General features: G+C 41.9%; 2 protein-coding genes across 4 annotated transcripts; both read left to right on the forward strand.

The window, feature by feature from the left end:
• Positions 1-1,524: 1,524 nt before the first annotated feature.
• Positions 1,525-10,595, forward strand: rx1 (retinal homeobox gene 1). 2 transcript variants are annotated; one of them, XM_040053097.1, is made up of 4 exons: positions 1,525-2,700; positions 3,106-3,441; positions 7,005-7,258; positions 7,529-10,595. In XM_040053097.1, the coding sequence occupies exons 2-4, from the start codon at positions 3,132-3,134 to the stop codon at positions 8,048-8,050; spliced, it is 1,086 nt and encodes a 361-aa protein (XP_039909031.1). In that variant the 5' UTR covers positions 1,525-2,700; positions 3,106-3,131; the 3' UTR covers positions 8,051-10,595. The 2 variants fall into 2 exon arrangements, with proteins under 2 accessions (XP_039909031.1, XP_039909030.1); XM_040053096.1 differs by having other exon boundaries at positions 1,525-3,441.
• A 5,968-nt stretch (positions 10,596-16,563) lies between these two features.
• On the forward strand, positions 16,564-23,878 carry LOC120747285 (fizzy-related protein homolog). 2 transcript variants are annotated; one of them, XM_040053046.1, is made up of 14 exons: positions 16,564-16,707; positions 17,495-17,595; positions 17,899-18,018; positions 18,506-18,569; positions 18,668-18,795; positions 18,884-18,966; positions 19,048-19,231; positions 19,312-19,377; positions 19,461-19,563; positions 19,715-19,899; positions 20,030-20,263; positions 22,822-22,926; positions 23,061-23,153; positions 23,236-23,878. In XM_040053046.1, exons 2-14 carry the CDS (start codon positions 17,536-17,538, stop codon positions 23,275-23,277), a joined length of 1,467 nt encoding a protein of 488 aa, XP_039908980.1. In that variant the 5' UTR covers positions 16,564-16,707; positions 17,495-17,535; the 3' UTR covers positions 23,278-23,878. The 2 variants fall into 2 exon arrangements, with proteins under 2 accessions (XP_039908980.1, XP_039908979.1); XM_040053045.1 differs by having other exon boundaries at positions 16,566-16,707; positions 18,665-18,795.
• The last annotated feature ends 277 nt before the right edge of the window (positions 23,879-24,155 follow it).

The raw sequence follows: 24,155 nt of genomic DNA on the forward strand, positions 1-24,155 counted from the left end.
AGCTCCTTCATTTTAAGGCATATATCTTTACTTTGTACTCCTTACGTTTTCTTTCGCTGGTTACTTTAGTTTTAAATCATTTGAGGGAAGTTATTGAGTGTTTAACATCCTAAATAGGAGCTGTAGCTCAGGAGGTGGAGTAGGTCGTCTAATTATAATTGGAAGGTTTGATTCCCGGCTCCTCCAATCTGCATCCTCGGGCAAAATGCTGAACCCTACGTTTCCCCTGATGCATTTGAGTGAGTGTGTGAATGTGATTGTATGAATGGGTGAATGAAAAGATGCTATAAAAGTACCAGTTCACATAAAAACACAGTGCATCCAACACCAGTGCTTATCATGCATGACAGATGGAGAAGAGTTGGAGATGTTAGGCAGCATCGTTTACAGTCTGTTTAGGTGTGAAGGCAAAGTCACTCGGTTAGCTTTAGACTTTGATGCTTTGAGCACATTTGAACTTTTAATAAAGAATTTGTATCAGTGCTTCATCTTCTCCCAGAGCCTTTTTTCCAACACAAGTGTCTGTACTTCTACTTAAGTGAAGAATGCGCGTAGGTTGCCAACTCTGCTCAAGTGACACAAGATCACATGGACAGGACTCGCTCGTTGCCGCCGTAGCTGGCGGATGAGAAAGCTCCAAATTTAGCAGGGTGATCTGCAGGTGAAGCGTTCGCTGTCTCCACTGACATGTAAATAGACATTTTACTGCGGGGCATGTGCAGAAAAAATACAGTCCTTTGTAGCACAGAAGTGTAACATAAAAACAAAAAGACTGTGACGAGGAATTTGAAATGATCACGGGACAGTTTCTTCTCTAAAAAAATAAATTTGCATTTTGATCTCTCGTCAGAGCTGTGTCAACACGAATCTGAGGAAGGTCCGAGTTTTAGATTCAATTGTGCGTTTATCTGTATCTGTCTTTATTTTGAGATATGTCTGAGGTCAGAGGAAATCTCTTTAGCGTCTTTAGAGTCGGTGCTAATTTCTGTGACGCTAAGCCAGGGTCAACTTTGAGGTCTGTGGCCTCCAAACTCTGTGCCCTACCTCTCAGCCTTTTGCGCTGCGGTCTCTTGAGAAACACCACTCAGTCAAATGAAATAACCCTGAGGTGATAATGTCCCTTTATGTTTTTTTTCTGCTTCTATGAAATAGTTTGAATCTATGGTCTTAAATGGACGTGGCATTTTTAATCAGAGATTGTGTAGATGTTCTGTGTCACCACAGGTATTTTCTGTCACCTATTCCACTGTTTAAGCATATTTGAAATATATTTAGTGGGTTTTCCAAAGCCAAGGCAGTTCTTGTCTTTGTTACACTTATCTTTGAGCTGATGGATGATGTCTTATTTTGACTGATTTGATTAACTGTGGAGCCATTAAACCCAGAGGTGGGTCGAGTATCCAAAAATTGTACTCAAGTAAGAGTAGCATTACTTTAAAATAATATTACTCGAGTAAAAGTGAAAAGTAGTCGTCAAAAAAGTTACTCAAGTAAGAGTAAAAAAGTACTTGGCGAAAAGACTACTCAAGTAGCGAGTACCCGTTTGAAATGTCTGATTTATTTTTTAAATAAATGTTATCAGACAAACAAAAATAAATAAATATACAAATGTTACCATTAATTTAAACCACACTATACAACATTAGCTCTCCTTTTAATCCATTTAAACAACTGACTGGCTTCCATTAATCTCTTTCAGTGGGTGGCTCATGCAAACTTGCTTTATATGCAAATAAAACAAAAACTGAAATGACAGAACAATAAAAGGAGAATTAAAGGTTTAAATATCGCAGGCTGCCGATAATAAAAGTTTATGTCTAATAACGGAATAAAAACAGTGCATATAAAGTAGAAAAATCAGAAATTAAGATGGTAAATAATTACATGCATCAAGCCTGATCTGTTTAAAATGATATATTTTGAGTACATCAGTGGTTACGTTGTTGCACTTTGCTTTTTAGTTTGTAGTTAATAAAACTAGTAGTAGCACAGCTTCCCTGCAAATCAGACAGAGAACCAACACAGAACATACATGTGGTATTTTACATTTTTATTACACAAAATAAACCTCGCGGTAAATTGTTTTCTTTTTGTTGTTGTTCTATTGTGTGCATTACAATTTCACCTTTTCCTTTCTTGCGGTATTTTCACACAAAGGGGTCCCGGCAGTGATTAGTGAAAACTTTGAGCGATTCTTTTGTCTTTAAAACAATAAATTTATGAAAGAAAGTCTCGTCCGGGCTTCGTTAGCCGGGCCTTCTCCGTCGGGGGTAAATGAAAATGACATTTAAAACAGTTTCTTAAGCAGAAAACAGCCGCCAATCACTCTTAAAGGGGAAGGATTGCAATTAACAGCCCTCTCCTAATCCCCTCGTTTCACCTCCTACGCCGCCTCAGCTTTGTCCACCTCTCTCTCTCCGGCTCACTCCTCTCCCACTCTCCTCTCTGAGCTGGAGTGGATAGCGTCTGAACTCAGCTACTAAATGCTCTTTACCATCGGAGTGCATCTATTTGGGGCTGTTTGTCACACAAAGCGAACATATTTAGAGAAATGCTAGGCAATCAACGCCAGCTGAGCGACTGCAGGCGGTGCACATAGCGGATCTGGGAAGAGTGAAGTTGGAGGGAGAGCTGCTGAGAGGAACAGGTGGAGCACTGGCATCAGTAACTTCAGTACTTCAGCATATTTACTTCCAAGAGGTAAGCACTGCCACGGTCTCATTCGGCTCTAATTATTTATTTCTTGTGTAACAAACACAGAATCATTTGCTGGAAATCCAACAACTTCATGACTTATTTGTCAGGAAAAGTGCACGTTAGTCCAAAGATTCACCCAAAATGTGACTACGTTTGAAAATGTTAGCCTGAGTTTCCATAAAATTAAGTCCAGCAGTAAAACGTTTTATAAGAAAGCCTCTTTGTGTGTGAAGTTGACCCATAGTCACAATCTTATTAGTGGTTTGTTGGAACACTCAGAGTCTACGGGGTCCTGACCCTCTGGGCCTCCGAAGAAGATAATCAGGTTTAGGTGGATAACAGTCATCCTAGGTGACCTAGTGATCTGCGTCTGCGTAGCCTCACCCAAACATCTTCCCTTGACCCCAGGCCCAGGTGATTGCCCAGACGCTCGAATGCATTTATCGCTGGATACCATGAGCATGGTGGACGACAGCTGCCTCTCGCCCAGCAATTTCCACGAACTGGGTAAAGGTGGGGGCGTTGCAGTGGGAGGCCGCGTCCACAGCATCGATGTCATCCTGGGTTTCAGCAAAGAGCAGGACCCCTTGCTAAGTCCCGCCACGGCCCCCGGACCCCACAAAGTGAACATAGACAGCCTGGCGGAGACCGGGAAGCAGCTGGAGCCCTCGTCGCACCCGTCCTACAGCGGGCACCTTTCCTCTCTGAGAAGCAGCAGCGGCACAGAGCAGCAGCAGTACCACGGTGAGTCCGGCTGTTGCTCTCCATCCTGGCAACGCTGATTTTTGTAAGAGTAGCACCACCTTTTAAGATGATTTTGTTTCATTAAATTTTGTGAACTCTTTGAGCAGTATGGATCAGCTGCTGCAGAGTTTGTTACTGAGGGTGAATCATCAAAGCCTCAAAGCATAGAGATGGTCAGAGATATTGATTATACAGCAGCAGCACTGCTGGACTGAAGTGATCTTTGCTTTTTCTAACTTTAAGGATTTGAATGATGTAATGCAGAACATAGGTAGACTGAAGTTATTGATGCTGCTGGGCAAACATAATATGTTTTTATACTACCAGATAGCTGAACAGGATATTATCTGACCACAAACACAGTTCGAGCCTTTTATAGTCCAAACCTCGCTCAGGAACCAGAATAAACCAGTCAAGCTTCGTGACGTGACTGTTTTGTCGGCAGTTGTGGTAAAAAAACAGGAAACAGATCAAATGACATAAATAACAAGTGAAGCAAACATTTGAAAACACAATTAGATAAAAACAGCCACTTAGAGGACATCACACAAACACCCAGGCCTTTATTTTGACCTGAGATTTAGAATCTGGTGTAAGAATCTAATAAACCAAAATCTGATTTTCAACTCTCACACACACAAAATATACAAAATGAGTAACAGAAGCAGCTTCAAATCTGTGACATTCAGTTATAATTACAGCTCGTATTATTTCAACAGCCTATCATCAACAGTCTGATCACTTTAAATGAGGTTATTCCACCTTTGCATGAAAACCTCTCACGCACCGATTCGAAATCAGTGCATTAAACACCGTTGCCATGTAAAGCTGCATTAACTCCACCGTGTGGACTGAGATTGAGAGATAAATCACAGGACAAGATGGTGTAGGGGGTTTATGTCCCCAAGACCAATCCCATCCCCTTGTGGAATTCCCCTAATCTTCTCTTCTGTGCAGATTAGATTGTGCCGTAGTCCAATCGCTCTTTATTGTTATCGTTCGCTCCTAGAATCAAATTGAATCATGTTTAATCTGAAGCTATTTTCACACACAGGATCAGGCAGGTGGTTGGTGATTTTATGGCAGGAACAAGAGAAAAAGTTGTTCCTGTGAACCGGAGACGAAGCAGAAACACTGCTTTTAAGTGACTCAGATGCAGTTTGGTTTCAGTGCATTAACATCCATCAACACCAATGACATCACTCCATCCTGTGTGAAGTCAGCCCAGTTCCTCCTGACCGAGCAGCTTCTCTGTGTTCGGTGTCAGTCGGGCCACCCCCCTCTCCTCTCCGTGCTGAGATGTTCTGCTGGCTGATAAACAGTAGGGAGGCTTCAGACCAGTGGCTGTGATGGGCTGACAGGCCAAGAGCTGGTCACTGAACCAGGCCTGACCTCTGCCTTTGTCGGAGCCTGGTCTTTGTCATAGCTGCTTAATGAGAGGTGGATAAATGAACCCCAAAACCCTGCTTTGCTTTTGCCTCAGCTCCCGTTTCTCCAGCAGAAAGACCACAGTCGACCCCCTCCTTCATCTCCATCACCGCATCCCATTAACAGAAACAAGCTAGCATTCAGATTCGTACACAGTCTGCTGAAGCTCTGAAATGTCATTCAGCATAAAAGTGTATTCCTGAACATGTTATGACCTGTAGCTTCAGTCCCTTATTTCACTTCCTGCCTTTAAACATGACTGTTTTGGTTTGGAGCTGCACTGATGAGCGATGAGGACTCGTACCAATATCAGCTTTTAGGAAGTCAAAAAAATTGGGACTATAAATCAATTCTTCACAAACACACGCAGCCGATAAGACTGCCTCACCTGTGATGCACTCTCTGCTGCTAACACAGCCGAGACTATTGTAAACCACACGGTCTGAGCTGGTCGTGCGATGACGGCGTTTTTAAATGACCCCGAGATTTGAAATGACCTTTTCCTGCTCTTTAAAGTCTTGAACTGTCGTTATTAAATCAGAGAAGAAGAAGTCTCATTGAGATCGGGGTCTAGCCCTCACATCTCTCAGCCTGAGAAACCTGAAAAATATCTGCAGTCAGAATACAGTTACATCTGTTACAGTTACATCTGTTACAGTTACATCTTTTACAGTTACATTTGATACAGTTACATCTGTTACAGTTACATTTGATACATTTACATCTGTTACAGTTACATCTTTTACAGTTACATCTGTTACAGTTACATCTGTTACAGTTACATTTGTTACAGTTACATCTGTTACAGTTACATCTGTTACAGTTACATTTGATACATTTACATCTGTTACAGTTACATCTGTTACAGTTACATTTGATACAGTTACATTTGTTACAGTTACATTTGATACATTTACATCTGTTACAGTTACATTTGATACAGTTACATTTGATACAGTTACATCTGTTACAGTTACATCTGTTACAGTTACATTTGATACAGTTACATTTGTTACAGTTAATCTGTTACAGTTACATCTGTTAAAGCAAAGAGCTGAATACTTCCTTAGAGGGCTGATAGAGACCAAAACAGAGCAAAAATATGGTGAATGTCAGCCACCACATTTACACTTTTAGATAAACACCTGTGCTGCTCTGTAGAGTAACTGCTGAATATAACAGAAATGCTTTGAAAGCTCATAAAAAAAACGAGATTTTTGCTCGTCTCACTATATGTTAGTTGGTGTAAGAGATACTGATGATACTGATGTTTCTATTGTTTATCTAAATACAAAATTAGCCCTTAATTAAAATCAGCTTAACCCACTTTCTGTGATTTGCAACTTATCTAACATCCTGAATGAAATTAAGTCTTTGAGTCAGATCCGAGCTTGGCACTTATTAACTCTTAACTCGAGTAGATTATTTTATTCCTGGATCATCATCTCTGTACTTTGTTTAGCTAAATCAGTTTGCTGGCTGGTCTGGATACACCTCCCTGTTTTCCCCTGTGGCCTCTCCCATGTTTCTGTATACTGTCGATGAATATGCACGTTGATTCGATTAGAAATAGAGCTGAGGAAGAAGAATTGAGAGAGGAATCGTTTGACGGGGAGGGTTATGAGGAGGAACGGTGCCAGTGAAAGCTTTGTAGTGTCTGTAAACACCAGCTTGTCAGTAATCTGTGATCCTAAAGACGGACAGAACTCGGGACGTTTCCGTGCTTTGGCTCTCCTGCACGGGGGAAATAGATTCTTTCAGATCTGCTGTGAGCTTAGCCAAAAATGGTAACAAACTAAGAGTGGCTGTTGAGCGTGGTGATAAAAACTGTGGTTTTCAAATTTCTTTTTAAAGACCTTTTAACTTTGAAGAAAAGTAAACACTGGAAAAAGCTTCCTAAATCCGATTAGGAATGTTTTGGAGCTTCATTGAGGTACAGGGAATTGCTTGCTTCACTGACCTACAGTGGCCTATTGTTGCAGGTGTCAAACTAATGTTTGCTCTACTGGAAAGTGGGAAACTGCATTCTCCATTTGTATTTCTCTCTAAACTGTAGTTCTCATTCACTTAGTCTAGTCAAAAAGCATGTGGAGGAAATAAAAACTCACAATATTTTTTCCTGGGCTCTTCCACAGACTCCGGCTTATTTGCAAACAAATGTGATCAGGAACTGAGCGAGCTGAGGAAGAGTATAGAGAGCGATGAAGGCAAGTCTCCGGACCCAAGCAAGGATGAGCAGCCCAAGAAGAAACACAGGCGCAACCGCACCACCTTCACCACCTACCAGCTGCACGAGCTGGAGCGTGCCTTTGAAAAGTCCCATTACCCAGACGTGTACAGCCGCGAGGAGCTCGCCATGAAGGTGAACCTCCCCGAAGTCCGAGTTCAGGTAACGTGAACTGCATTAAAGGCAACACCATTTCAGAGATTGCTAAGAAGCACTTCAAACGTTTCTGTCGTGCTTTTGGGGTTTTTTTTAGAGATATTCTCATTATTCTGGAATAAAATCTCATATTCACACTACGTGAAAGGCTGTATTCATTCAAAAAACTCCCCCAGTGTTGTCGAGTATATTCGAGTATATTTCCCTACCCAGAATGAAAAACTCTGCACTCCATCATATTTACACGTACCTTATTTTTCTGTCATTTTCTTCCAGGTCTGGTTTCAGAACCGCAGAGCTAAATGGCGCCGGCAGGAAAAAATGGACGCCAGCACCATGAAGCTCCACGATTCACCCATGCTCTCTTTCAACCGTCCGGCACCGGTTCACACCAGCATGGGTCCAATGACCAACTCCCTCCCCTTGGAACCCTGGCTGACCTCTCCCCTGTCCAGTGCTACACCTGTGCACAGTATCCCAGGCTTCATGGGTCCAGCTCAAGGCCTCCAGCCCAGCTACCCAAGCCACCATTTCCTCAACTCCACCCCCCACGCTCCTCACGGTCCTCACGGTCCTCATGGTCCTCATGGTCCTCATCCACACCCTCACACTCATCCCCATCCGTCCATGGGTCAGGGGATGCAGAGCATGGCTCCTCCTCCTTATCAGTGTCCAGCACCATACCCTGAAAAGTACCCTTTGGAGGATGTGGACCAGCGCAGCTCCAGTATTGCTGCGCTGAGGATGAAAGCCAAGGAACACATCCAGTCTATGGACAAGACCTGGCAACCCATGTGACTAACGAGCTCGGCGGTCGACGTGAGCAATGCTGGAAGTGACACGTCACGTGCTACGCCACTAAGTGAAAGAAGCAGATTCTGAACTGTGAAAGCTGAGGACGTAAGAATTTTTGTTTGGGGGGGAGACTTTATTTTCTTTTTTACTTCTTCCCCCTTAAAAAACAGCTGAAACCTTCAGCGGGTTAAAAGTTTCCGATATTTTTGCTCGTCCAATCTCTAGGTGTCTATTGTTGCCTTGGGTTCGTTAAAAACAAATGTCTTCTTGGTGAAACAAACAGTTTATGACACCTAGAAGTATTTACGAGTCACAAACAGGCTCTGAATGCACGTTTCATGCCTGAGCCTTTGCTGCAGCTCTTCGGGTGCACCAACAGTGAAGACACGCTATATCATTAAAAACTGCCAAAACGCGGGAATTCTTATTCATCACTTTTCATTTATCCAAATCATTTGAGTCGAGCAAAATATCATTCTCATGCTTTTCTTTTCTAATTTTTTTTACACCACATTTGTGTTTTTACTAATTAGTCCAGCTGTCGAATTTTCATGGGTCTGCAAATCAGAGTCTTAGAGGACTTTGTGAATGGACCTTTGGTCTCTGTTTGATGTGAAATCGAGGCATGAAGACACACTACAGTGTCACTGCTCATCTCACTAATCTGTTCAGTTATAAAAGCCGTGTAGCTGGTTTTCGTTTTATGTCCACCTGTACTATGATTTATGTTTCTACTTGCTACGCAGTTTAGATACGCGAGTCCATGTTTTAGATATCTTGGTGTGACTGGAAGAAGATGATCAGTCAGGAGAAGCTTCTTTAAGAGATCTTCATCTGGTGGGAAAAGGGTCACCTCAACTGGGACCGGGAATATACCAAAAATATTTCTGCACGGATACGTTTTTTCTGACTTGTGCTTTAAAGAAGGGAGGAAGCAGAAGAAAGGCAGAGGAAGTAGACAAAAAAACGCAGGCTAGTCAGCGGAGTAGCCCTCTTTTTGCTTGAGTGACTGTTGGAGGAGAAAACCTGTTGGCAGCTCAGTGTTGGGTGGCTGCGTGTACGTGCAGGGCAGCAGAAAGAGCCCTGTGTGATGCGTCACCCCACATAGTTCGGTCTTTGTTCGACACAATTGATCCAAGTGCATCCTCTTTGTCCCGAACAGAAGGGGGAGAAACGGTCTCAGGCTGCACTAAATAGGCCCTTGTAACCATTTTGTTGTAGTTTTTTTTTCTTTTTCAAACAAGAGGAAACATGGATTGTTACTGCTTTGGTCATTAGTGACACAATATTAGACTTATGCCATCTGTTACAGGGTTAAGCCCCAATCATCTTAAAGTTGGAGCACAATATGCTTCGTATGGACAGTAGAGGTAAATAAATAAGACTGTGACACTGAAATGTTTTTGCATGTGCAGGTACCATCTCAAACAAATCTTTGGAGGTTGAAATTTATATATTTTTTGACTTTTTAACAGAACAAGAGGGATAGAAAACTCTGTCATCTTAAAGTGCAATTTCAGAAACCCATTTTTTATGTTTCTATATAAAATGTGTTTTTTCTTTTGTTAAAAATAAAAAAGGAGACTCATTTCTGCCCAGATTGTTACAAAGTCACACCCCACTTTCTTTTGGATACTTTTGAAATTCACTCTTGTCCGACCTAAAGGGGATAAGTAATGTTACAGCCGCTGTTCATCATCTGTCTTCATGTAGTTTTACACGATGGTGACCTCACACACCACAGGAAACCAGAATTATCTTATGTGTTAACAGGACATTTAGTTTGCAACATAAATGTTTTGGGCCAAGAATAAGCCAAAGGTTAGATAACAGACAACATTGCACTAGTTTTAGTTATTTTTATTGTCTTACATGCCCTAGTTATGTCTGTCTTAGTGATATCGTTGTTTTATTTCTTTTGGATTTTGTCTGGATTGTTGATGTTCATATTCTGGAACAAATGGAGATCTACTGAAAATAAATATAGTTTGATAGAAATTGTATCTCTGCGTTCTCACTGCAGTGCTTTCATGTTGACCTATGCACTCATTCCCACAGTCACTGTGGGGTTTTTAACCTCCCTAAGACTACTAGAGCAATCCAAGATTACTACAGTATAATCGTTGTCATCTGACATACATGAGCAGAGACATTTTTTTGCTGCAAACACTTGTGCACCTTGTCTCTCTCTCTGTCATGGTTTTCTTTCTTTTTACCCCTCTCAATCCTCTCTGCTTTTCCATGGGTTTGTGGCAGGATGCCAGCCTGTTAGGAAGATGAGACTCCAATCAATCAGGACTTCCCAGGGGGGCCTCTGACCACAGGGCTCGGCTCCCTAATTGCCCCCAGGCAGGCAGGCAGGCTGGCAGGCAGGCAGGCTGCAAGGTTCAGCCGCTGCAACACATGTTCACAGAGGGCCGGTGCCGCCGTGCTCGCTGGGCTCCTCAGCATGTGAGACACTGTCCTGGACAGATGGAGGGCTGAGCAGACCGTACTTCAAGGACCATATGGATAAGCCAGTGGATGAAGCATGGACGTTTTTGCAGGATCTTTTTAAATTCTTAACATGAAAATAGATGTGTTGCAATTAGATCCAAGTTACAGAGCTCAGCAAGATATCCTGATTTTAAAAATAAGTTGCATACATTTTTTTCTGTGCAATACACGGATACAACATTTTAATATGCATATTTATATCATGATATTTCATCCCAGCATATTCTCCTTATAAGAAAAAAAATGTGGTGACACGATGTTTTGCACTTTACATAAAAGAGAAAATTTGTGCAGAACAAAGTTTGTATTGAAAAGTCAGTAAGTACTTTTTCTTTAAAGGATTACCCAAGAAAAGTAATACAGGACCTCAAACTGTGGAAATGGCTTTTAGCTCTTTTGTGAATATAACAAGTGCACAGGTAAGACTTTCACTATTTACACACTTTTTACTTTACTGTTAGGGTCTCATATGTGAATAATTAAGCAAACAACACATCCTGAATGAAAAAGGGGAAAAAAAAAGTCAAGCTTTTGCCGAAAGGATGAAAGAGGCCGAGAATGTGAAGAAGCCAGATTAAGTTGGAGAAAAGTGTGGGTGTGAGAGACATGCAGAGAGAGGGAGAGTGGAGAGGGGGAGACAGGGGGTGGGGTGGGTGCTCATCAGAGTTAATGATGTAGAAAATCCCCCAATTAGAGCGTTTTCCTGTGTTGCAGGATGAGTTCAGAGTGGGGTCCTCTGACAGACCAGGGATTAGTACCCGGGCCGGGCGAGGCCGAGCCGGGCCTGAGCGGACACTAACTAACTGCTGGACTGCTGGCACTGCTCAGCTGGGGCCGGGTCGGGGCTACAGTCACAGCCGGGGGCTGGGGTAGGCATGCGTTGAGCCACAGTGAGTGGCACAAAGGAAAGCATGGGAAAAGGAGCAGCAGATCGGCAGGAAAAAGGTTCTGACAGAGGGTCGTTTTCCTGTCCCAATGCTACTAACATTTACTCAACCACTACTTCTGGTCTTATTTGATAAAAATATTAACTTTTTAAAAATACATCACAGTATTACATACAAGAATGTGCTCACCCAAAACATTATCCAATATAATCTGGACATGTGATTAATCAGTCTTGTCCACATATTGCTTGATGTCAGACAATAAATCACCAAATGTGGCGTCGCATTAAGAAGCAGGAACACAACCTTTAATTCTCCCTGATACCTGGAACAATAAATCCTTCTGGATCATTACACAACAAGGAAGCTGATTAAACATAAACAATGACATCTTTTCTCATAGTTACCTAAAAGCAAGAGATGTAAAATACACACTCACACAAACCCATCAGGGACAACTGCACTTTACCCAAGGATGCTTTGGCATGCGGACTGGAGGAGTCAAGGATGCTCCACCCACCCCTAAACTTACAGCACCTGGTATTCCAAGGAGGTGGTAATGGGGGTGTGTGTCGCCCCAGAGACCCCAAAGAGGGGGCAGCTGTTAATATCAGCTACCAAAAAGATTTAAGAGATGTTTGAAGAAGTCTTGAGGCACGAGTGGTGCAAAAAAAAGGTGGCATTTATTAATAATAAAATAAATAAATATGAAGTCTCTGCTTTGTGCTAACAAAGGCTTTACCATATGTATAACCTGCACCTCTACATACTGAAAGAATGTGAAATAAAGCCTCCTACTGTCCTCTACCTCTTCTGTGTCCCAGTTGACGTCTCGGGACCTAATCATGCAAACTCTGCATTACCACTGATTACCAGCCAATTACCAGGAACCAGAGATGGGCAGTAACGCGTTGGTTTTGAGTGGAAGCGGTGTGTATGAGTGCGCACTTGGTCTGAAAACTGGAAAGCTTTATTGATCGGATTGCAGTAACGCGTTACTGTAATCCGATTACTTTTTTCAAGTAACGAGTACAGTAAGGGATTACTATTGCAAAAACGGTAATTAGATTACCGTTACTTTCCCGTAGGAACGCTGCGTTACTGTGTTACTAAAGCCGTGATTTTTTTTGCGAGAATGTCTCACGACAGTGACGTAAGCGAGTGCGACGTTCGTGACAACAGCTGTGTGCAGATCAACAATGAATCATATATCGAGTGCGGCAGAGAGTATGAGCGTGCAGCGTTTAAAGCGTGTAAGTACTGACCTTACTTTGAGTTTGATTCTGTAAAAAGTGACAAAAACATTAGTGTCCGCTGTGCGTGGGAAGAAAACTTCTTTTTACACCGAAAAAACCCCTAAACTTCCAAACAAGCACCGAGTAGCTACGACGTAATGGGAAACTCACAGAGAAACTCGCGGATTCTTCCACTGACCGCGGCACACCTGCACCAGGGTAAACCTCCGCCTGCCCCACTCCTGCTTTACAGGTGAAAATAGAGCAACAGGACCGCTGAGTCTTTGACTTTATTTATTTTCTGCTGTGTTTTACTTGCATCTATTTGAAAGACTGAGTGTAAACACAAAAAATATTTTATTTTATGTGCTGGAATGTGCAGAAAATAGGTTTAAATGTTAAACTAATTTCTTCCAGTCAGAGAATGTTGCAGATAATTAAATGTTTGCTTGATGCATAAAGTTAAAAGATTAAAACTAATAAAACAAGTTTTAAAAAGAGACTTTTCCATTTGATTACATTTTGTATGATGGATTATGCAGAAAAAGTAGAATTGGGCTGAAAGATCTATCGCTTTATCACCTATTCAGGTTGTAAATCGTGTTTTTAGAAAGTAACTAAGTAATTAATTACTTTTGAAAATAAGTAATCAGTAAAGTAACGGGATTACTTTTTTGGGGAAGTAGTTACTGATTACTTTTTTCAAGTAACTTGACCAACACTGCCAGGAACACAGGTGACACATTACGAAGTCAATTAAATGACTGAAGCCAGTCTTTTGATCACGTCAGCTACCAAAATACTCCAACAGAAACTCTTTCTGATAATATGTCAGTCATGTCCAGACTCCCTGATTCTAAAAGAACCAGGAATCAGAAACATCATCCCAACGTGATCAGTAGTGTAACAAAATTTATAAAGTTCTTTCAGTTGTGTTTTCTTGTGCAGTACAGCGGTGAAAGTCAAAGAATTCAACTTGTAGACACATTTCCAAACAGAAAGACGAGGAACTTTGAGGCATCTCTAACGCCCCTCTTCTACACAGCAACTGTGTTCATTAGGAACAACTGAATCCCTAATGACTAATTGATTAATTGTGCAGTCTATTATTTTGCTCCTGCACCCGAGTAGATCTGAAAGCGCCACGGTTGGAGTTAACAGTCTTATTGGAAAGAAGCGTTCCTTGCAAAGGATAATAAGGGAAAAAAGCGGAATTAATTGGGTTTGATTAAGGGAGCTTTTCAATGGGACACAGCTTTTTCGCATGACATAATTAGAGGTCAGCTAACGGGGGGAGGGAGGAAAAGGGGTGGGGGATTTAGTTGTTGGCGCCAGTGCTGTGTGGGTGTGTCTGAGGGGGACAAATAGATCGAGAGAGAGAGAGAGAGTGTGTGTGTGTGTGTGTGTGTGTGTGTGGGGTGATGCGATGCGATGCTTCGTTCACACTTGCAGGACTACGTTGTGTGTCTGATGTGGTAAATTTCTTTAGGCCCACTCACCAGAAAACACACAGTGAAGTTCACGGGGGGGGGGCCCTCTCTGCGCTCAGTGTGTGATTATCATCACTACAATTGGCAGCATTAAAGGCCCAGTGCTCAGGCTTTTGTTACTGCTGCATGGTCATTAGCTGTGCATTTCAAAGGCCACTTTACTGTATGGAGGGAGGCGGTGGCAGAAAGTACTTTCAGCAGTCTGTTTGGATGAGCATGCAACATTCAAGCACACACACACTCACTTTATGACTCTATAATCCTGTTACAATATCATCTAGAGCAGGACAGTGGGACACGCAAGCTGTCGGGTCTAAAAATACACCCAGACTCTCTTAAAACAAAACCAGGCTTCAGATTTGATTAGATGATCAAATATTTCATTGTGAGTCACTCCATCTGCATTTTTTTTCTCAGAAGAGCTGCGATCTTACTTTGTTTCAGCAGAGTTTGTAGCAGACAATGAGCCCCGAATAGAAAGTGAAGACACAATCCCACCTTATATTAAGCATCCAATTTACTGACTGTTGTTCAGTAAGATGTTACACTACAGGTTTGTGCTGGAAAAATGAAGGCAGAGAGGATATTTCTTCTTAACATAATGTTAGATCATCATAGCTGAAGCTTTTATTTCTACAGCTGAATTTCCCAGCGCAGGACCAGCAGAGTACTCGTACTTTGTTATTGATTCCCTGATTTCTCACTGAACCCTGTCTTTCTTCTTTCAGCTGCTCCCTTTAGGGATCACCACAGCACATCATCTGCCTCCAGCTCACTCGATCCCTGGTATTCTCTTCTGTCACACCAACCCTCTGCATGTCCACCTTTGCTGCATCCATGGATCTTCTCTGTGGTCTTCCTCTTTTCCTCCTTATTCATCGTTCTTTGTCCAATAAAGCCAATATCCCTCCTCTAAACAGTTTGAAAGTAGATCCTCAGAAGCTGAAACCACTGACTTTACTGAGGTTTGTGATCGGCTTTCATTAAAAATGCATAAAATACTTTCATTTGCTTACTGTGACATGTGGATACAAAAAAAGAGACGGTGAACTTCTATTACCTTCTTTGTGGTGGTCGTGATCGACTACAGCTGGTAGTTTTTTGTTGCCTGCATGAGAAGGATTTGCTTGACAGCACTCAGTAGATTCACTGATACTCAGAACAATGTGAAAATTCAAAAAACTCCGTCAATATCTATAAAGAAGAAATGTACATTTACACAAGTTGGAAAAAAGTCTCTGGAGCCGTCTCCAAACAACTGCAGATTCCAAGAATTACAAATTCAAACAGTGTGGCTACAATGCAGCTGCCATCACCAGTGTGTGAATGTGTGTGTGAATGGATGGATGACTGGATGTGTAAAAGCACTTTGGGGTCCTTAGGGACTAGTAAAAGCGCTATACAAATACAGGCCATTTACCATTTACCGTGCCCTGGGTGGGACTGCTACACTGCAAAAAGTGGATGGAATAATGAAGAGGAGTCGTCTTCATCTCCAGTCCACATCCAGACAGTTGAAACTGGGACACAAGTGGGTATTTAAACACAGCAGTGATCTAAAGCACACATCAAAACTGGTTGTAGGTTGACATTAACATCTGGAATGGCCTTCTCAAAGACCCGACCTCAACCCTACTGAAAGTGGACTACGCTTGGTCCATGCAGGAAGAGTGGTCAAACGTCCAGCCAGGATTATGTCAGAAGTTATTAAGTTATTAAATACTGTTATTTTTGCTGTGCAACGTATGTTTTTAGTTTTATTTTCCCAGTATTCTGTGCCAGTTTTCTTCTTTTCTTTTTTAAATAATGTATATAAATTTCTCTTATATTCTTAAGTGTACATAGATTCTTTTCATACCCTAGATTTAGATTTATTTGTTATTGTACAATCAATGGTGAATAAAAGCACCAAAATGATATTCTGATGTGCACTAACTGGTGTGTGTGCTGAATGACAATAAAGTGGCTATTTATTCTGTTCTGTTCTTCTAAAGATGTATGCCGTGAGCATCTATCCAGCTATGGGTCGAGTGCTCCCTCTATACTTGAAACGTGGGTATTACAGGTAACTGAAACACAATGGCAGGAGGTGTTCGCTTTTAATGGTTTTATTTAAGTTTGAGCTGCTGCATCAGAAGTTCCCAGCACGACTCATGTTGATGTTAAACTGCTTCCCCTTTAATATTTTGGACCATTTGGTGAGACTAATTTATGACATCACTTTAACTGTAGCACAGATATTGGGATAAATATAACATCCTAACCGTGTCAGTCTTTATCCACGATCACTACTTTTAAAACACTTCTTTTTCCCGGTAGTTGGCTCCAGTATCCCACCTTACAGCATCCTGCTTGCAGCAATAAATATGGACACTTCCGTGTTATGATGTACGTCACCGGAGTGACACAAAACTCCCACAATGCAATGTTACGTAGACCTCAGCTAAACAACAAGCCGCACCTGAGCCTGAATGGTTTTAAATAGCCGGTCCGGATCGTCTGCCCCCGCTGTTTCTGTCCGGAGGTGGTCTGCCGGCGCTGGCTCGTTTTAGGTATGCTGTCCCGACAAATATGAGCGGATAGCCCTTAGCTAAGTAAGCTAACGGTAGTTATCATCGGCTGCTTCTAATTGAGCACAAATAAGCGTCTTTGAAGACATTTAGCTACAAATGAATCTCGGAAGCATGTTAGATTCTCGTAACTGGTTAATAATGAGTTGTGCTGTTACTCTGAGGTAATTAGTGCTGTTGAAACTAGCACTGATTTGGTGTAGTTGGGGCTAAATGTTCTGGTTATTTAAAGTTGAATAATCGATTTGTTTTGCAGTGCACAGTTAGCAGGTGAGCACTGAAACTGCTGCTTTTAGCCTGCTACAACATCAAGATGGCGATTTAACAACATTTTTTTTAAAAATAACTTCTTGCTTTTATCATTTCTCCATATTTTTACTCAACTGTGATGCTGGTTGAGTAAATATGACAAAAACAAAAATGTCAGCACATAGTGTGATACAAATAAAACACCATCCTAGAGTTTTCAGATGGTACTCTGTAGGACTGCCTGATTTTTGTTCAACTTTAGATTTTTTTTGATGTGTTGGTTCCAAATTACATATCTTGATTTATTTTTTTATGATGGGGGTGGACTATTGTAAAATCTAAATATCTTAAAACACAAAAATTTCACAGCGTTCATTTTATATATCCAAAACTTGGTCCATAAAAACTTTTAGGCAAAGATTGTGTTTGCAAAGAAAGTGTTATCACAATGGGATGACTTTTACATTGTCTCGATTAAACTGCTTGTTTATTTATTAACTCCCTTGTTTGTATTGCACAGCTGTGTCCTCCCACTCTGCGGTTGAGGGTTCAGGGTCCAGGATGGATCCCGACTATGAACATCGCCTCCTACGCCAAATTAACATCGAGAATGACATCTTTGTGAGTCGTTCGCTTAGTTTCTCCTCCTCTTCCTAGTTTTCATCCTTAATAATATGATAAAGTGTCATTTTTTTCCATCCCTTCATCTGATTTGAAATTTGCTTTATTAATTTATTCCTTGTAGAGAATTATTCTTTTATCTACTCAGATATTGTAACCACATTGGCTGTAGTATGGGAACTTAATAAAGATGTGCATCAGTGCTGAATGTGTGACATTAAGTTAGATCTTAGATGACGTAATCACTAACAAACCTCTGTGTTCATAAACTAACGTACTTAATGATAAATGTTTGTGTTGCAGAAACTGCAGAACAGTCGGACACCCGCCGGCTCACCACTGTCCTCGCCCACTAAGCTTGGAGACCGATTCATACCTACCAGAGCGGGGGCAAACTGGAATATCAACTTTCACAGGATCAACGTGAGACTGTGTTTTAAGTTTTGGGGTTTTGTAAGAGAGCTGTGTGGACACACCCAGTGGTTCAAGTTTTAATTTTGACGTTGTGGAAATTTTTTTTGTTTTGTTTTGTCACTTTAACTTTTTCAAAATTCTTGAAAGAGCATCTCAGAGCACTTCTGTGTTTTATTTAAGCAGCGAAAATAGCCGACAGTAGGGAAACTGTCTCAGTGTCCACAGCTGGTGAGGTCGCTCCTCTCTGGGCTTTGACAGCGACTTCATGAATTAGTGGAAATTAAATAGTCGTGTAAGTCGGCTGGTTCGGGTTATGGAGGGAAGACTCAGATTTCCTGTTTCATATTTTCTAAAGTTGTGATGTTTGTTTTCCAAATGTTTAAAATGGTAAAAATGAAGGCGAACCCTTGAATGATGATTGCTTGGTTTGTTGTGTGAAATAATTTACAGAGTAAATGTTATAAATTGATCAATAACCTTCATGATTTATGTGCAGGAAAATGAGAAGTCACCGACTGTGAACAAAAAAACAAAGGATGCCTCTTCTGACAATATCAAAGGTGAATATGTTTTGAAATTGTCTAAATTTTGCTGTTTCCTTGTTATTCTTTTATACCTGCACATGAATCAAATATCACTGCTGTCGTCGCTGTAGCAGACGGGCTGGCCTACTCTGCTTTGCTGAAGAATGAGCTGTTGGGAGCAGGAATAGAAAAGATCCAAGATCCCCAGACGGAGGACAGACGTCTGCAATCGTCCCCGCCCGAGAAGAGGAGTCTCTTCTCTGTATGGAAGTCTCAGATTCTCTCGGTCATCCATGTTTGTGCTCTGATCAGACCTCTGTTTGCTCTAATGATGCACGTTTGCTTTTCAGTACTCGCTCAACACCAAAAGCTTGTCATCAGAAGACGGCGCCAACGTCTCTCCCTACTCGTTATCACCCGTCAGCAATAAAAGGTAAGAGCGCTGTTTGAGCTCTAAAGTTTGAGATCATCCCTGCACTTTGGAGTCACGTTATACCTGAACATCCTGTTGCAGTCAGAAGTTGTTGCGTTCACCAAGGAAGCCAACTCGCAAGATCTCCAAGATTCCCTTTAAAGTCCTGGATGCTCCAGAGCTGCAGGATGACTTTTATCTTAACCTGGTGGACTGGTCGGCTCTCAATATGCTCAGTGTGGGGCTGGGCACGTGTGTTTACCTGTGGAGCGCATGCACCAGCCAGGTACCGATACTGGAGTGTAAATTTCTGTTTATATCGTTGCTGTGCTGTGCAACAGTGACTCACTAGCTAAGTGTCCTCAGGTGACCAGACTGTGCGATTTGTCAGTAGAGGGCGACTCTGTCACATCGGTCGGATGGTCTGAAAGGGTAAGTACACGTAGCAGACTACTGTCAAAGAAACCTGTTAGTTGTTTTTTGTTATTAAGAAGATGCTTTGCACTTTGTTTCAGGGTAACCTTGTAGCCGTGGGAACTCACAAAGGCTATGTTCAGATCTGGGATGCTGCTGCTGGCAAAAAGCTTTTTGCCTTGGAGGGCCACACAGCCAGAGTTGGTGAGTTAGTGTGATCGTGGCTTCAGAAATGATCCTAAAGGAATACTTGAAAAATCAGCCAGGATAAAGTTGAGACATCTTGGAGGTCATTAAAGCGGAGCAACTAAGACTGTCTAAGCTGAGGCTTAAGTTAAAGTTACTCTGATTACAGGAGCTCTGGCTTGGAACGCCGACCAGTTGTCTTCGGGAAGCCGAGATCGTATGATCCTCCAGCGCGACGCGCGGACGCCTCCGCTGCAGTCAGAGAGGCGCCTGCAGGGACACAGACAGGAAGTGTGCGGTTTGAAGTGGAGCACTGACCACCAGCTGCTCGCCTCTGGTGGAAATGACAACAAGGTAGTTTTTTTTTTTCATTTTTTTATTTATTTTTTTATTTTTTATGATGATGATATTGATATTTAATCAACCACAAAGACTGTATGGATTTGCTCTGCTCACTGATGATGTGTTCGATTTGTGGTCTTAGCTGTTGGTGTGGAACCACTCGTCGCTCAGTCCCGTGCAGACGTACATCGATCACCTGGCTGCAGTTAAAGCCATCGCCTGGTCCCCCCATCAGCACGGCCTGCTGGCCTCGGGCGGCGGCACCGCCGACCGCTGCATTAGATTTTGGAATACCCTGACATCGCAGCCGCTGCAGTGCATGGACACCGGCTCTCAGGTCTGCAACCTGGCCTGGTCCAAACATGCTAATGAGCTGGTAAGAGACCCCACATGCACAGTGGATTTGCTGTCCGTGGATTTATTACCATTTGTAATTGTGAAGACACTGATTAAAAATGTAGGTCAGCAGCGATGCGTTAAGAGTAGGGATGGGTATCGTTTAGGTTTTATCCAATACCGGTGCCAAACCGGTACTTTTGAAACGGTGCCGGTGCTTAAACGGTGCTCGAACCGGTGCTTAAAGAACGGAAAACACAAACTTTGTCTAAAAACCTCTCATGTTCAGCCGTTTTCCACTTTTTCTTTGGTCATTTCAGCCTTTTTGGCCAGGGTGAAGGGAGCATCTGCCATCAAACAAGAAGACAGCCGCATGTAGCTATGATGATGTTTGCTAGTTCACCTTACATGCATTAATGTAATAACGTGGTTAGCCTACTCAACGTAAATTACACACGAACAACATTAAGCTACTCACGCAGAGAAGAACGGCTGCTGCTGCATCATCATCCTCATCATTTCTGCTACACTGGCAGGGCTAGGGGCAAGGACTCTCCTCTTCGTGTTCTTGGGGGATGTTGCTAACTCCGGTCCGATAACAGGCACCACACCTGCAGTAGATGTGCTCGGTGTGAGGGCTCGCAGCAAGCTATCAAATACGGCGCATTTCTCGGCTTTTTAAAAAAAGCTATACGTCGCCAGGTGTTTCATCGGATTCGAGGAGTTACCCCCTTTGCACAGTATCAGCTTAAAGCACTTGTTGCAGGCTGCTGAGTTTGCATCTTTTGCTGTGAAGTACAGCCAGACTTCTGACCGCTTCGCCTTGGGCATTTTTAATCTGTAGCTCTGCTCTAAAAGAACGTACGTACCTGGGCCCGCCTACTATCCTCGGAAAGGTAAAATGATTGGCTGGAATCCAAAGTGTGTGACATCTCAGGGAAAAAAGCACCGAAATGCGCGCTGCTTTTCGGTCTGGTTACTACCGTTTATGTCATTATGGCACCGGATACCGGTACCCATCCCTAGTTAAGAGCATTTTCTGAAGTCGACTGGATACATGTACAGAGCTGTTCTGATTGGCCAGCTCCAGGGGCTTCTGCATGGATCGACCTCAGCTCTATAATCATGAGTGAGGGAGATTAAAACTCAACTCTGTTTCGTTGCATGTAAAATTAGCGTAAACCTACGAGTGCAGAATGAATCCTGTTTTGTGTGTTTTATTGAAAATGACAAACTTCAGAATTAAGAATAGCTGCAAAATTACTGATTTGTCGTTGCTGGACCCAAAACTGGCAGGTAGGTGAGTCTTGCTGTCACATAAGGTAACTGTCATGTTTGATTTAATGTGAACTTTAAATACACAGATAAAGAGATTAATCATTTTGTATTAGTGATGAGCAGGATGACAGATTCTGTCAGGCAGGAGTCTCGTACTTTATTCTTCATCAGTCATTCTCTTTATTAAGGACGTGATTTATATCTTTAGTGATCCTCCCCCAACCCACTCAATCACTGACTCTTCAGATATCTTCTGGGGGGAAGATGGATGGAGCATGCTAATCATCTTTCCAGCCCTTTTAATGACATTTTGAATTTGTGATCCGAGCTTGACACAAAGGTTATCCGTTATGGAGAATGGGTTCAACAGCTACCCCATAAAACGGTAACATAATGGTTTGGACCTGTGCAGAGGGAAGGATAGTGGAAGACTACAGAGAAGGTTCGTGGATGCAGTGAAGGAGGAAATGCAGAGGGTTGGTGCGACAGAGGATGCTGGGGATAGGCTGAGATGGAGGCAGATGATCTGCTGTGGCGACCCCGAAAGAAAGAAGAGGTTTTCAAAGATTAATCTCGCTGTTAATTCAGCTATATCGCCTTTACATGCTGTGATGGCCACACCCATGACTGCACTCTAAAAGTCGGTAACTCTGATGTATTCTTTATTTCTTCATTCAAAGTAACAAACTTCAGTTTGCAGTAAGTTTGTTTGGTTTGGATACATTTGTTTGTAAGCGCGCACATTTAGTTTGCTTATGTATTTATGCCAATTTATTTCTGATTCTTGGTTTGATTTTTGTATAATCTTTGTCTGGCCTCCCTCACCGATCGTGGCAGGTAAGAAACAGGTAAAGGAAACAAAAGGTGGCGTTTAAAGCAGTGAAATGCATAGAGGGGATGATTGGACCGCACCACCACTTCCTGCTGAAGGGGGAGAAAGTGTGTTTTCTTTAGTTAAATGTTTGAGTTTAGGGTTTAGTTTTGATTTTCTTCTTTGGTGTTTAGTTTATTAACAAACTGGACTGTGCTGCATCGTTTTGTGGTTTGTTTACTTCTGTTGTGTCATAGTGGTCTAATCAGCCATTATGTGTGTGTCATTTCCTGTTTAGGTCACTCATGTTTGTTTGGTTTGTTGAGGTCACAGTTCACTGTTTCTTTGACTTCTTTCATGAGCTCAACATCGACTGTTTGTAAATAAATGAAAACCCATTTTCGGATCATTCCTGCGACTCCTGCTTTTTCAGCTTGGTCCATCACACATACACAAACTGGAGTTCACTGTTAAACAACACAAAGCAAACAAATGCTTTTCTTTTTCAGGTAAGCACCCACGGATACTCTCAGAATCAAATCTTGGTGTGGAAATATCCAGCTCTCACTCAGGTGGCCAAGCTTACAGGACACTCCTACCGAGTGCTCTACCTGGTCAGTCTGGGTTTTTTTTTTTTTTTTTTTTTTTTTCTCCACTGATAATATAAATGGCCTGTATTTATATAGCGCTTTACTTTAAATAAGAACATTATTGAGATAAAATTCGAATGACTTGTTGTACTCTCTAGGCCATGTCTCCAGACGGTGAGGCGATCGTGACGGGAGCTGGAGACGAGACTTTACGCTTCTGGAACGTTTTCAATAAAACGCGCTCGACAAAGGTGAGAAAGCATCGACAACAAACCCCGCCCATTTTAATACCTGCTGAAAACATTAACCAAGTTTCTTCATTTTTTGTTTCAGGAATCTGTATCAGTTTTAAATCTCTTCAAGAGGATACGGTGACTTTAAGCACCTTTTTTTTAAAAGAAGTAAAATCCTGCCATCATCGGCGGATAGCTCAGCCGCCCGGTGCTAAAGACATAAAGTACAACCAGAGGCTTATTGTGAGTTTTCTTTTCACAAAGGGAATGACAGCAACACCTAGTTTTAGTTTTATTTTTTAAAATTGTGTGAAAAATTCTTTTGCACCTGCTGTGAGTGTATTATTTTTATTATATGCTTAAAAAATGTAAAAGTGGGTGGGTTTTTTTTCTTTCTTTTTTGTCAGTATACAAAAGTAGAAATCACAAGCCTTAAGAATATTGGTATCATCTGAAATGTGTTTTGTTTACCTCAGATTTAATTTATTTAACACACTTATTATACAAAAGACATTCAGAGACTTATTTTTACACCATTGTTCATAGGATGGAGGTTTGGAGTGATTTAATGACATATACTATGAATAAATAAAAAAAACAAGCACCATGGTTATTGTGACCTTTGGACTGTGGTTGAGAGGAGGTGACTGAGTACACAAAGTCTAATGCTGTGCATTTAGACGTCTACTGAATTGCTGATTATTTGCAGTAAAACAAATAAAAGATACTCAGGAGCCACTTTCTGACTTTGTGTTTATTTATTTATTTATTTATCACAACTTGTACAGCGTGGATGGAAAACCCGCCAGTGCATTCAGAATTGTTATAATTTCTTCGCGGCATAAATTGAACAAGCTGCTGGAAACATCCCTCAGAGATTCTGGTAAACTTGTTGCAGTGTTTAAGAAAAAACAACCAAACAGTTTTAGATCATTCGAGTTTTGTGATGTGGCGCATTATCCTCCCCAGACGCAACCATCAGAAGATGAGTACACTGTGGTCATAAGGGAATATGGTCAG

Source organism: Simochromis diagramma, unplaced genomic scaffold (assembly GCF_900408965.1).
Source record: "Simochromis diagramma unplaced genomic scaffold, fSimDia1.1 OVJJ01000419.1, whole genome shotgun sequence".
Taxonomy (NCBI): domain Eukaryota; kingdom Metazoa; phylum Chordata; class Actinopteri; order Cichliformes; family Cichlidae; genus Simochromis; species Simochromis diagramma.

Bases quoted from the DNA above. Each gene is read 5' to 3' on its own strand.
- LOC120747285 (XM_040053045.1), top strand. From the start codon at position 17,536: ATGGATCCCGACTATGAACATCGCCTCCTACGCCAAATTAACATCGAG. The intron at 19,378-19,460 runs GTAAGTACACGT...ACTTTGTTTCAG, and splicing joins CGGTCGGATGGTCTGAAAGG to GGTAACCTTGTAGCCGTGGG. The intron at 22,927-23,060 runs GTCAGTCTGGGT...TGTACTCTCTAG, and splicing joins CCTACCGAGTGCTCTACCTG to GCCATGTCTCCAGACGGTGA.
- rx1 (XM_040053096.1), top strand. From the start codon at position 3,132: ATGCATTTATCGCTGGATACCATGAGCATGGTGGACGACAGCTGCCTC. The intron at 3,442-7,004 runs GTGAGTCCGGCT...GCTCTTCCACAG, and splicing joins AGAGCAGCAGCAGTACCACG to ACTCCGGCTTATTTGCAAAC. The intron at 7,259-7,528 runs GTAACGTGAACT...ATTTTCTTCCAG, and splicing joins TCCCCGAAGTCCGAGTTCAG to GTCTGGTTTCAGAACCGCAG.